This window comes from Biomphalaria glabrata, chromosome 4 (assembly GCF_947242115.1).
Source record: "Biomphalaria glabrata chromosome 4, xgBioGlab47.1, whole genome shotgun sequence".
NCBI classification, from domain to species: Eukaryota; Metazoa; Mollusca; class Gastropoda; family Planorbidae; genus Biomphalaria; species Biomphalaria glabrata.
In genome coordinates this window covers 38063877-38076873 of record NC_074714.1, presented here as the reverse complement: position 1 = coordinate 38076873, position 12997 = coordinate 38063877, and the positions used below count along the sequence as shown (strand labels likewise).

Here is a 12997-nt window from a genome sequence, read left to right as displayed (position 1 = left end):
TTTATCAAAACCCTTGTTTTTTATTTTGATGTTTTTCAAATTTTAAATTTACATTCTTATTGTTAAGGCACATGCTTTTTTATTTTCCTTGACAGAATGTGACTAGGTCCCGATCGACATGTGAAGCCCTGGAGACTGTACCAAACCATGAGTAGTGCAGCTTGACTGACTAGGAAGATTCTGTAATATGGGAATTAAGAAATTGCAAGCATGTTTTTCCCTATTCTTGATTCTCCCATAGACAGAATACCTACAGAGAAATCATTATCCACCATAATCAGACTTGTTCCAACAAAAGTCATTTGGATGCTTTCCACAAGAAACTTCAGCATTGCTGTGATGCCAACTATTGTGAATGAATAAGGAGAAAAAGAGCTGAAAATATTTGTTTGTACACAGACAAATTCTATTTTAACATTGCAGGTCTACTTTTCTGTGTAACCAATATTTATTTACACTGCCATTTAATCTAGGTTTTGATGTTATCCACTGTACATTATATTTGAAACATTTACATTCCTAGAGCTTAGATACCAAAAGATTGAATAGTGTGTTTCAGCTATTGTAAGTTAATCACATAGAATGATTTGCAGTGTAATTATTATTTTTTTTTGGCTCTCATACTCATTATTACGTTGCATACCCAGTACACAAATAAAAAAAACTTATCTGACTTCTTTCTAATGGTTTTTAAAGAAAAAATGTGTTCAAAGTGAAAGCAGTTAGTTGTTTTTTTAGTTACAATTTTAGAGTGGTCCTATATTTTTATAAAAATATTTAATGTATGCATGATCATTATAACATCAGTTGCCATCCCACAGAGTTATTAGTGTGATTAAGATTTTAACTGATTTTGATAACTTTTATTATAAAAATGGAGGTTACACTTTTTCATCTGATCTATCTTAAAGCAGCAATCATAATGTTTATAACAATCTATCTATCTACTAGAATTTATTTGTTTTTGATTTGAGTTTAATATTTTAGTTTAAACCAGTTTATTTCAAAAACAACTTCAGCCTGTGGTTTCTAATGATTCTCTTGAATCAACACTATTTTACTCAAGTTAGTATAAAAGTCATATTAGTGTCACGAAGTTTGAATAGAATGCTGTGCTCCTGTGTTGTTTCAAAAGAGTTTCCTTATCTTACTTCCAATTAGAAGATTAAGCAATAAGCATTAATATGCATTTTGTGAAGTAGTTTCTGTTGTATTAGGTTTCTTACCATTTATTTATTTTTTTTAAATTTTATGTTGACCATAGCAAGATGTATTGAAGAGGCTTATATACATTTATAGCTTGTTGTCTAAAAAAGGGTTGGTAAATAAAAGTGACATTTTAGTTATTTTGTCAGTCTTTTTACATTTTATCTAAGTGTACTTGTCAAGTATCATACCTTAGTCTCAATCTATTTAAATGACGGTGAAAGTATTAAAAAAAAAAGATGTTTTAATTGTATGATTATATTTTTTAATGAACAATAATACTAGAGATGATCTAAGGATGAGTGAAGGTAGAAAGCTACATTTTCTGCATAATTAACTGTTGTTAAGATAATCTATTTTAAAGCTTTTTTATAGCGCACAAATTTATGCTGTTGTGTATATTTATAAATATAGAACTATATAGTAGACAAAAATAAACTGAGTATTTAGTAATTTCTTGTGTTGTCATTCTAACTCACTGTTTTGATCATAGCAAATACTAACAAAAATAGCTTATCACCAGATCATTAACATTCTTTACATCCCATACTTTTATTAACCTTCTACTATTGCTCATCTACTCCCTCACAAGCACATTTATTTGGGCAATATTCAATCAAATGAAATGTAGTTTGAAAGAAATCAGGAGAAAAAAATAATGAGGAATGTAAGTTAAATATTTTTATTTAGTATGAAAAATTCCATGCACATTAAAATTTTATTTAGTTTTAAAATAATAAACACCTTTACCTAAGAAATAGAAAGATCTCCAATATTTGAAATTGCATGCTAGCTGGTGAAATAGATACTTAATTTGTTAAAAGAAATATTTGTTTTTAATCTAGATCTTTAAAAATAGTTACTAAGAATTTTGTTTTTATTGTTGGGAACAATTTAAAAATAAATTAGCCCATTGTGTTTCCCCTTTTCTATTATTTTAAATAGCTCCATTTGAATGTAATTTATATATGTAATGAATTTAGGGAGTTGATAAACTGGTCATAGCTCCTGCCAAGATGACATTGATATGATAGTGATCTATAACATATTCGTATGTAGCCTTTTGCCATTTTTTATTTCAAAATATGTTTCAGCAAACCAATTCTAGATTCTATAATACTGAACCAATTTGTGTAATCTTTGAGTCAAACTCTTTATTCAAGCGTTTGATAGATTAACATTAATAAGTGTTGATACTTGGCTGTTGGTTTATAGCGCCAAACAGCTAGTACAACTATCCAGTGTAGATGTATTAAATTCTTAATGTACAATTTGAAATAAACTTGAACAAATTCTTTTTAAAACAAAACTGAATAGAACTTTTATTAACAGAAAATATGCACAGCTTTCTTCAATATAGATAGGTGTATAGGTGTAAGAAGCAAATGTGAAATAGCCTAATAATTTTAACACGAAATAACTCTGAAAAAAAAAATACACGTCTTAATTGTTACTCGTTTCTTCATCAACTCTCACCTCCATTTATTAACTTGAATAACAAAAGACCACACCACTTGTTTGTATCAGAACCTAATCAGCCAACTCAACCATAGAATCCGCCCACCTTATCTCATAGTTACATCTGAAACATGTACATACATTCCATAATAATAATAGGGAGGTAACCTTTATTTACTACATGCTGCAAAATCGGTTATTACAGCACAGTAGAGTAAAGCTCCGCTGTCATGGCAACACAACGAGGAGATGTCTTTCTACAAGACATCACAAACACATCCTAACAATTTAAGATCTGCCTTTAAGTACTGCTTCTTCTCAAGCTCTCTAACTATGGAACTGCCTTAATTTGTTCTCTACAAAGTCAACATTCATATCAAGTTTAGTCTCTAACAGTGCACAAGCTATATAGAGCGCACCTTCTGTACTAACTTGTGCAATGCAGGGTTATTGCTAGATATAATATATAGGGCCTATATAATATATAGGGCCTATATAATATATAGGGCATATATATATATACACAGTACACACACATTTTATTTAATAAATTTATAGTATTATAACCTGTTCTGGTCCTCGAAAGAAATTTAAGAAAAGGTTACAGAAAGCCGAAAGATTTTTTGTTCAGGAAATCTATTGATTTGTTACGTAGGACTAAGTTGGTTGACGTAAGCGTAAAACATATATATTATATTCCCCCCCCCCCCCTTTTTTTTTTCTTTGTACATGGATTTGTTACTTTGCTTATAGCTGCAAAGTTGGCAGCAGAGTTTATAGTTACAGAAGGTCATGGGTGAATCAAGGAAGGTGAATTTTTTTTTCCATAGATCTAGATTAGAGATCTACATTCATTGGAACCAAGCTAAACTTGGTGTTAGTGTTAAAATAAATTAGATTATTACACTATAACATGAATCCATTAGGATTAGATCTAGATCTAATAGTTTTTTTTAAATGCTTAGGCTTATAATTGCATTATCTTCTAATCTAGATCTAGTTAGTTGTTTTCATAGACAGCGCTAAAACTACTAGATCTAAATGACAGTGTCAAAATAAAGATTAGTTTGACCAGATTAACCTACTTTTGTAGATCTAGGTCAATCTTCAGGAAGGCGCTAACTAGCATTAGTCAAGATCTGAGAGGGGGGGGGGGGAGGTAAATAATACACAGTCATAGACTCTCTAAATCAAGATTACTATAATACTATATACTATATTATTATAATCTATATAGATTTCATCACTTGCGTTTTAATTAGTCTTTTGTCTGCTCTTTTAATTAAGAAAACTTATTTTTCCATTGTATTTTTCCTATGATTTGCTGACTTAGCAAACTTTGAGCATAATTAACTAAATTAGCACGAAAGTCGTCACAAAAATAAATAAAAAAAACAAGAACAAAACTGGCTTTAGTTAGTGAGGTATATTGTTCACATAGCAAGACAACATACCAAAAAGGTTTCACAAAAATACTGTGCATAATTGAATTTATTAATTAGATTTCTGTTTGTTACAGAGTCGGCCTACAAGTCACAGTAGATTCTGCCCCATTCAAGAAGAAACCAACGCCAACAGTGGCAGCACATACATTTCAGTTGCATGTATTTTCTATGGAGTCAGAGATAACCTATATAAATAGACAATCTGGATTCAAGATACTGTAAAGCCCTAGAGCAAAATTAACTTTTCAAAAATCACATTACCACTTTTAAAAAAAATGTCTCTGATAAAACATTTGAAACAACTGTGTGGAAGATCCATAAAGATTCAGAATGTTGCTGGACTTGCTTCCCATCCAGTCTCAGTCCAAAGGGTTCTGTTCAAACTACAAACACAACATCTCCAAGTGATGAGCTCAGAAATGTCAATAAGAAACTTTCATAACTCATCATTTTGTTTTCAAGAAGCAGTTCTAAAGAAGAGAGACAGGATGACAGAAATAGACCTGAAAGCAGATGCTGCTGATCTTTTTAAAACTGCTGTCAAGTCAGTGTGTCCTAAAGTGATGATAGAGAATGTCCTACAATACAATCGAGCCACATCGACCTTGAAAGTTCAGGACAAGACCTACACAGTCAACAAAAATATATTTGTAGTTGGTTTTGGCGAAGCTGTTCTTGGTATGGCTAAAGTTGTTGAAGACATCTTAAGCGATCATTTGGTGACTGGTATTATCAGCATTCCAAAAGGATTGAAGGAAGAGATTTTCAATATTGAAAACAACAGGTTAAAAATAAAATACTGGTTTAAGGTTTTTCCCTTTTATTTTTTTGGTCGGGATATTTTTTAAATTACTGGTACCATATACTAAAAGTAAAGGTACCCCTTTACAATCTTGCAATCTATGGAGCCTTTTCTCTATTTCTTTCACTTAATGTGGATGTCATGTGACCTTTGCAACCACTTCTACAATATATGTCAGGTACCTATAAGAGTTGGATTGACTCAAGATGTCCTAAAAATTCCAAAATACAAAATCCCAATTATCACTGGAATTTGAAAGCAGAGTGCTTCACCTTTTGGCCACCATGTCCTAATTATAATATAAAGTACCCGGTAATAAATACAATTTTACTTTATCATTTATTCTTAGTAACAACAAATATTCATTTGTGAGCTCATAGATGCACGGCCATCTCTTTCAATCATAAAACATTTTGTTGAGATGGGGGTGTGATGGCCTAGTGGTAAAGAGCTTGGCTTCCAAATTACGGGCTCCCAGATTCAAATCCTGGTGAAGACTGAATTTTTTTTCTCACTTTGGAATTTTTAGGACGGCCGGGAGTCCACTAACTTAAATGGGTACTTGACTTTGTTGAGGAAAGTAAAGGCATTTGGTTATTGTGCTGGCCACATGACACGTTTGCTTATTAATTGATGGCCAAAATAATAGATCATTTTTAATCCTCAGCCTCCATAGATCGCAAACTCTGAAAGAGGGAACTTTACATTTTCTTACATATTTGTAGATGTTTTATCAAGGTTTCTTTTACATCATTCACTAAACAACTTTTTTTTTTAAAACACAAAATTAAAATGTATTTGTGGATTGTGATGGCAAAATGGGAGGTCACTTGGCAGTAAAGCTGTATACTTTTTCAATGAAATTATATCATAGTTAACTTTTATGTTACCGGATGTTAATGTTGATGTGCTGTTTCTTAACTTATTCACTTCTATAATTTGACAGAGATATGTTTCTTTCACCTACTTCTAAGATTCAAGTCTTTGAAGGTGCAGCAACAGTTTCATCTGTAGAAATGGACCAACGTTCATATAATGCTGCTATAGCCATTCAAAATTTGGTATCTAACCTTTCACCCAATGACATATTAATTGTAGTTCTTTCAGGTATTGATATAATTCTATTCTGTATTATTTCAGTGGTTTTCTAAATATGATGTTACACTGATTGGAGATTTTTTTATTTTTTTTTTTGCAGAAGGAGGATCCACATTATGTCCATCACCATATCCACCAATCACTTTGCTAGATCTGTTTGAGCTGACCAGACTATTAGCAAGAAATGGTGCTACAGTGCGTGAAATAAATACAGTTCGTAAAAACATAGAAATTCTAAAAGGTGGAGGACTTGCTTTACTAGCCCGACCTGCAAAGGTAATGTTTGAAATACATTGAAATAATTAGAATTTCTTTTTCAACTGCCTTTGTCTAGCTCACTTTTCATGCTTATAGCATGCACACTGCGCTATGGTCCAATCTCTTTTGTGAACCCATAGGGAGAGGTGTCTGGAGAGGGTTTCCATACTGCATTTATAGCGCTCAGCAAACACAACTAAGTTTCAAGCTTGAGCTCTCTTAATAGGTGGGCAAGCAGTTTATAATGCCTTTTAGCTACACATCCACATGTTGTATAGTTATAATTTAAATGATCAAAATCTAAATATAAAAAAAATTATTTCTATTAACATTATAAATATATTATAAATATTGTTTGACAGCTGTAGTAGGTGCTTCACCATCCCAACTGACATGTCAAAGGCAATCTTTTATTTTCCAGTGATTTCTAAGATGTTAGCACTAAAGGATTATTCATTTTTTAGTCCAGTTCAAATTCTTTCTGGCATTATTTAACATTTAGCATTACCTGAATTCTGAAAAAAAGGACATCTTGAGAATCTTAAAAAAACCTTAGTATATACCTTTTTAAAAAAAAAAGTTACTGCATAGAAAATATACAGTTTATGAAAATATCATTGTACTTTTTTTATTTGTTTTAAATTTATAATGTGATAAAGTTTTAAACTTTTAATGTTGTTTTTGAAACAAATTACATTTATTGCTGTTAATCCTATAGGTAGTCTCATTAATTCTGTCTTCCGTCATTGGTGATGCAGTGGATCTCATCGCTAGCGGCCCTACATGCCCTACCCAACGCACTCCACATCACTGCATGGAGATACTCATGCGGCTTGGCATCCTAGACAAAACACCTGAAAGCATTAGAAAGTTTCTGGAGAAAGAAATCAAACAACTCAACATGATTCAAGCTCAGGCAGGTTTAAAATCAACTCAGAAGAAAGTGCAACAACATCAGTTGGAAGGTGTTCAGAATGTCATAGTTGGAAATAATCTCATTGCCTGTGAAGCTGCCGCTAGCCGAGCTACAGAACTTGGCTATTTGCCTGTTATTTTGACTACTGAAATGACAGGAGAAGCAACAAAAGTTGGATCATTGTATGCAAAACTGGCTAAGTTTGTCATGTTTTGCTTTGACAGGTAATTTAGAATCTAAAATAATTTCACTTCAGATGATGATAGGATGATACTAAGATTGAGGACATTGACCTTTACCTTGTGTTAGGATGTAATTTGGTGGTTAATACTCTAAATTTGATGACACAATTTCCACTGTATCACCATAGATTTGTAAAGAAATACTTTAATAAACTAAAATAATTAAATATTCCAAGTAGAAACCACAAAAAGCTTAAACACACTATTAACACAAATTATAACTTAATTTTAAAAATAGACTCAGAAAAGTATTTAACTTGAAACTTGATAATTGATGAACCACCAATATAAACTTGTCTTCTCTTGTATAGGTTTTAAATTAGTAACATCTCAAACAGAAGATATTTTTAAAAAAATATTTAAAAAAAATTCTGTTTCTAATTAATTCCCTTTCATTCTACAATTCTTTGTTTAGAAACTTGAAGTTTCTGAAAAGTGATAGGTAAATAACCTTTCTGTTTTCACATTGTTTGAGATCTAGGTGCCTAGATAACTGATAAGGGTTAGGTTTAACTTTTAGAAATGTAGCAAGAAATTCCTGATAATGAAAGGTCTTTTCTACCAACTTGGGTATGATGGCTGAGAATTGAAGTGATTTGGCATCCAATCACTAGTAGCAGCTTTGAATTTGAAGTCTAGTCAACTTCTAAAAATTAGAGAGGAATCACACTTTAAAAAAAAATAAATTTTGAATGTGTAAGTGTAATGTACTAGATTATGAGATACAAGTGATAGATTGTTGAGCTACAGGAGTTTTAGAATTAAATTAGAAAATGTTTTCATTTCATTCTAGAAGTTATTTCTCTTTTGACATAAAATTTTAAAATATCTTTAGTTTCTTCTTCTTCCTTGTTCTTTTTTTTATGTTGGAGCGTTCAGATGACTAAACCAATATATAGATAAACTGTGCAGTGGTTTCCAAATCAAGGCGCTCTCCATATAGTTTTCTTTCTATTGGGGTGTTTTGGGGCCAGTGTCTTGTACAGGCCTCTTAGTAAAGAGAGCAGTTTTGAAGGACATGGTCAGCATTCTCTGGTGATACTCCACATAGGCAAATTTCACTGGTTCCAATTTTTAGCTTTCGGTGCATATGTTGTCTCATTCTGTTGTGTCAGGTCCTGAGTCAAAAGATTTGACATTGATCTTGTCGGGATAGCTTATAATAGGCATCATCTTTCTTGTGATTCGGATGAGAGCTTGTCCATTTCTCATTTATTTTATTCACTATTAGTTTCTTCATTTCTTCTGAATAGAGTGCAATGTTTAATTGTGTGTTTGCTCTGCACCTTTTAAAATTTATTAATTAATTTTTTTTTTTGCAAAGCTTATATCAACTCACTTTGTGTGTGTCTGTCTGGTAAAAAGTTTGTGCATGTTATTTCTCTGACACCCAATCTCAGATTAAGCTGAAATTTTGCACAATTATTTCTTTTTTAAGCAATTTTTAAAAAATTAACCAATTAGTTAATTAACTATTGGTAATTAATTATTTTGTTTGGCAGCTCAAACAAGGGAAAGAAATTGTACTTGACTGAAGTGGTGGAGTAAGCTGAATTAGTCTCCTTCATAGGTCCCCGCTTTATCAAACAAACAATATATAACTATTCAATCTTTCTAGTCACTCATAAGTACCTCACTAGCAGAGTGTTTAGCACGTTGGTCCAAGCAGGCATGATGAAGGAGTTCGAATTCAAGTCATTCCTCCTTTTTTTTGTGTGTAAATGCTTTTAAAAATCAATTATGGTAAAATCCACCCAGATATCAATTTCTTTTTATGTTTTTCTTGTTTTTATTTTATTTGGCTGTCAGATCTTTACTTTAAGCAAGTTTTTTTTTACCTTGATTTCAATTTTTTAAATTATAATGTTTTTATATTTACTTTCTCAATCAGGAAAGCATCATGGGAACCCAATTCAGAACTCTCCATTATGGAACTAGAATTGGTAAGCTTGGGCATCAAGAAAAAATGGATCAACTACATAGCCAATACAGTGGATAAAGCCCACAACATGAATAGAGACATTTGTATCATCGCTGGAGGGGACACTGTCGTCCATGTCCGAGGCTCTGGCCAAGGTGGAAAATGTATGGAATCAGTATTGGCTGCTGCCATAGCACTGCAGGAAGAATTTCGGGTCAAAAAGCTAAATGTGGCCGAATGCAGAATGTGCTACCTTAGCTGTGACTCTGATGGCCATGATGGCGTCACCAAGATGGCTGGAGCAGTTGTGGATTTAGAGTTTCTTGATAAAGTTGAAGCTAGTGGCCTGAGCATGAGAGAGTATTTAGAAAACAATGATTCTTTCAGGTTTTTTGAAAAAGTCAACCAGGGAAATAATTTTATACAGACAAATCTGACAGGAACAAACATTATGAATGTTATGATCATGTTAGTAGAGAAACCAAGAGAAGTCAAATATCAATACAAAGATTAATTCTTTAATTATAATGTTGCAGTCCTTAATATATGTTATTTTACAACAAAAAGTAAGCACAATAGATTTAGGAAAACAGATCATATCAATGGGTTTATCTGTATATGAAAAATGTTATGTATTTATCTTATTGTTATTTAATATAAGAAAGTTGGAAGGCAAGTATGTTGTAAATAAGTAAAAGCTTCATATTATCAAATTTAAACAAGTTGACCTGAATATCAATTTACTTTTTTACTGTTGACATTATGATAGACATATTTTGTGGAACAGTGATCTGTTCTGAATTATTTTATCTCCACACAGAGGCCAGCTAGTTGTAGCTGAAGAGGTAATACGTGTAATTATGCTAGCTGTGTCTCTGAGTTAAAGGGGCTTTTAACCTGTATTGCTATTATAGTCACCTGTATATAAGAGCATTTTATTTCAAAAACTGATTCATTTTATGGTTTTGCACAAATAGATTTTAAAAATCCTTTTAAGTCTTTTTTTTAATAGCTTTATTGTAAATTTATGATAATTGAGAGATAGCTTTGTAGATTACTTCATTATTCTGATGTATATTAAAAACCTAGCCAAATGTATGCCACTATAATGTTACTTCATTACAGTGAGACCTCACTTTATGACGGGTATGTTTAACAACTCAAAGTTACGATGGACTTTCATGAATAACCATTAATTTAATTTAATTCTAATGTACAACCAAATTACAAAGATAGGACAGATGGCTTAGTTAATTTTTTAATTTCACAAGAAATAATTACTACATGCTCAACTATTAACAAATAAGTAAGACCTATAACCCTAATCTAGGAGCACACTTAATGATGAAATAAACTTAAGGATGGACTTTCTGGTCCCTAGCACTATCGCTAAGCAGGAACTCACTGTACTAAGTTTAAGATTTTTTTTTTTTTTTTCAAAAATTTAAAGCGGTTAAAAAGAGCTTAAAGAAAAAAAAAAGAAAACTATGTTTATTAAGACTTTTTACATTAAAATAATTGCAGCTTCCTTTTTTTTCCTCATATTCTTACTATAATGTCATTGTTATATTTATTTATCTATATTTACTCCAGAATGTATGCACGAATTTGTTGTCAAATGTATTATTTTATGTGATATTTGTTATTCTACCAAATATCCAATAATGATTAGCATAGCATGTTACTTATAATGGCAGCTCTAGATCACAATAGTTATTTGAGATAAGAAGGTGAAGAAAAATATGACCATTAAATGGGCTCTTCATCTTATTTTCTTTACTTTCTTCTCTCAATAGCTATGTACTCCAGTACTGCTGTATATGTTACATATCATGTTGATTCATCGTTTGTTCTACACTAAAGCTCAGACTCCCAATACCAAATATCCACAATGAGATTATTTTGTGCATCATTTTTTAAAAATATATTTCTTTTATTATTTGAGTACATTGGATTTTAGGGCCTTTTGCCTGTGACATATATTTTTACAAATGTTCTCTTAATATTGCTTATTTTTACTAATTTATTATTTGTATAAAATTTTACTTGTATTGAATATTAGATCTAAGCCTTATTTACTATTTGCAAATAAGGTCTAATGTTATGTCTATCATAAAAATGAAATCATTATTCAGCTTTCTGAATATATGTTGTTTTGTAACATATGTTTTTTCAAATTTCTATCCTGTGTCAGGCAGTTAAAAGAAAAAAAAGTAAAATACCTTTTTCAGACCTTGTGATCTATTATAAAGGGCAGATGATGTAAGGTCATCTGTTCCTATACGACCCACAGTTATTGAGGGTGTCATGTGGCCAGCACTGGGACCAACTAATGTTAGGTAAACGTTAGAGCTAGGTGGAAGCACCCTAAAGATTCCAAATTTAAAAAGCCAAGTTTTTACCAGGATTTGAACCTGGCACCCTGTTGTTGAAAAGACAAGCACTTTACCACTCAGCCACCATGTCTTCTCAGGCTTTTTCAGGATTGTCTGTGGAACACCTCTTTATTATCAGGATGTTAGTTGTTTTTTGTTTTTTTTTGTCATTTAAAACTACATATTGTTTTAAACTGTATTTGTTAAGGCAGTTTATAATTTTATTATTTTATATTATGATGCGCTTGAAGATTTATAGAATATTTTAAGAAACAGAACATTGAATAAGTTCTTTACAAAAAAGAGAGATCTGGCCAATTGTTTGAAAAAGTTGATGAACATAGTCGCAATCCTTTAATTACTTTTAACAAACTAAGCTCTAAGTTAATTATTAAATTCTTAGGAATTACACATCTTATGTATAAAAAAACATTCTTTACAAAGACATGTTTGTATCTTTTCAGGTTTTAAATTATTTTTATTCAGGTCTTGAGTATCCCAACTTTCTGTATGGACACATGATTTAAATTGAGGATCCATTCAGTATGCATTTTTAAAATAATTATTAGTATTTATACCTGAGTTTGGTTTAATGATTTGTTTTATTTTTGTAATTTCATTTACACTTTGATTAGTTTCAAGGGCATGTTGTCATGTTATATGTATGTTGTATTTCCATTATACATCAAATATATTATTTTATGTTTTTTTTTAGAAACGAAACTAACCCTGTGATTTTTATGCTTTATATATTGATTTACTTTAACAAAATTTGCAATTTATATTATTGTTATATTTCTAATAAAAAATTAATTACTATATAAGCTTGCTAATAAAAAAATTATGTATTATGCAAATCACTTGAGCAATTTCACTATTTTAATTTTACAAACATTATTTTCTCTTGAAAATTTTTTTTTAGATTTTAATTTAGAAGGTAAACTACATCTGGGACATTCTCTTGCACAACTATTGAAACGGAGTCAAGTCTTAGTATTTAAACAGAATTAAATTATGTAATTATATTTGACTACCACCTAGTATATATATACATCCTATATACACAGTAAAATCTGTTTAGTGGGACTTCATGACAATCCAGTCATTTTGGTCCTAATAACTAGTTAGTCCGATTAACTGGATTCTTTTGTATAAAAGGACTAGCATTACCCACCAGCTTTGCCCATTGATTTGTTTTTTCTTATTACATTCTACAAATGCTCACATAAATAATTTGGTCCTACCCTAATTTTTTGCACTTTCAATAAAAAGGCAT

The 12997-nt window shown here is 31.1% G+C and overlaps 2 protein-coding genes across 12 annotated transcripts in view; both read left to right on the top strand.

Annotated features, from left to right (window-relative positions):
• LOC106054082 (6-phosphofructo-2-kinase/fructose-2,6-bisphosphatase-like) overlaps positions 1 to 1659 on the top strand; it is a 52969-nt gene extending 51310 nt beyond the window's left edge. For all 10 annotated transcript variants that reach the window (XR_001215372.2, XM_056025696.1, XM_013209805.2 and 7 more), the window contains one exon: positions 96 to 1659. Coding sequence is in view for 9 of the 10 variants with exons in the window: in XM_056025696.1 (XP_055881671.1) it covers positions 96 to 155 (60 nt within the window). In the remaining variant the exon portion in view is untranslated. The remainder of the gene's footprint in view (positions 1 to 95) is intronic.
• A 1759-nt stretch (positions 1660 to 3418) lies between these two features.
• On the top strand, positions 3419 to 12581 carry LOC106054084 (glycerate kinase-like). Of its 2 annotated transcripts, none has more exons than XM_013209809.2 (6): positions 3419 to 3474; positions 4184 to 4893; positions 5858 to 6018; positions 6110 to 6285; positions 6986 to 7407; positions 9317 to 12581. In XM_013209809.2, exons 2-6 carry the CDS (start codon positions 4385 to 4387, stop codon positions 9858 to 9860), a joined length of 1812 nt encoding a protein of 603 aa, XP_013065263.2. In that variant the 5' UTR covers positions 3419 to 3474; positions 4184 to 4384; the 3' UTR covers positions 9861 to 12581. The 2 variants fall into 2 exon arrangements, with proteins under 2 accessions (XP_013065263.2, XP_013065262.2); XM_013209808.2 differs by having other exon boundaries at positions 3450 to 3540.
• Positions 12582 to 12997: the final 416 nt, after the last annotated feature.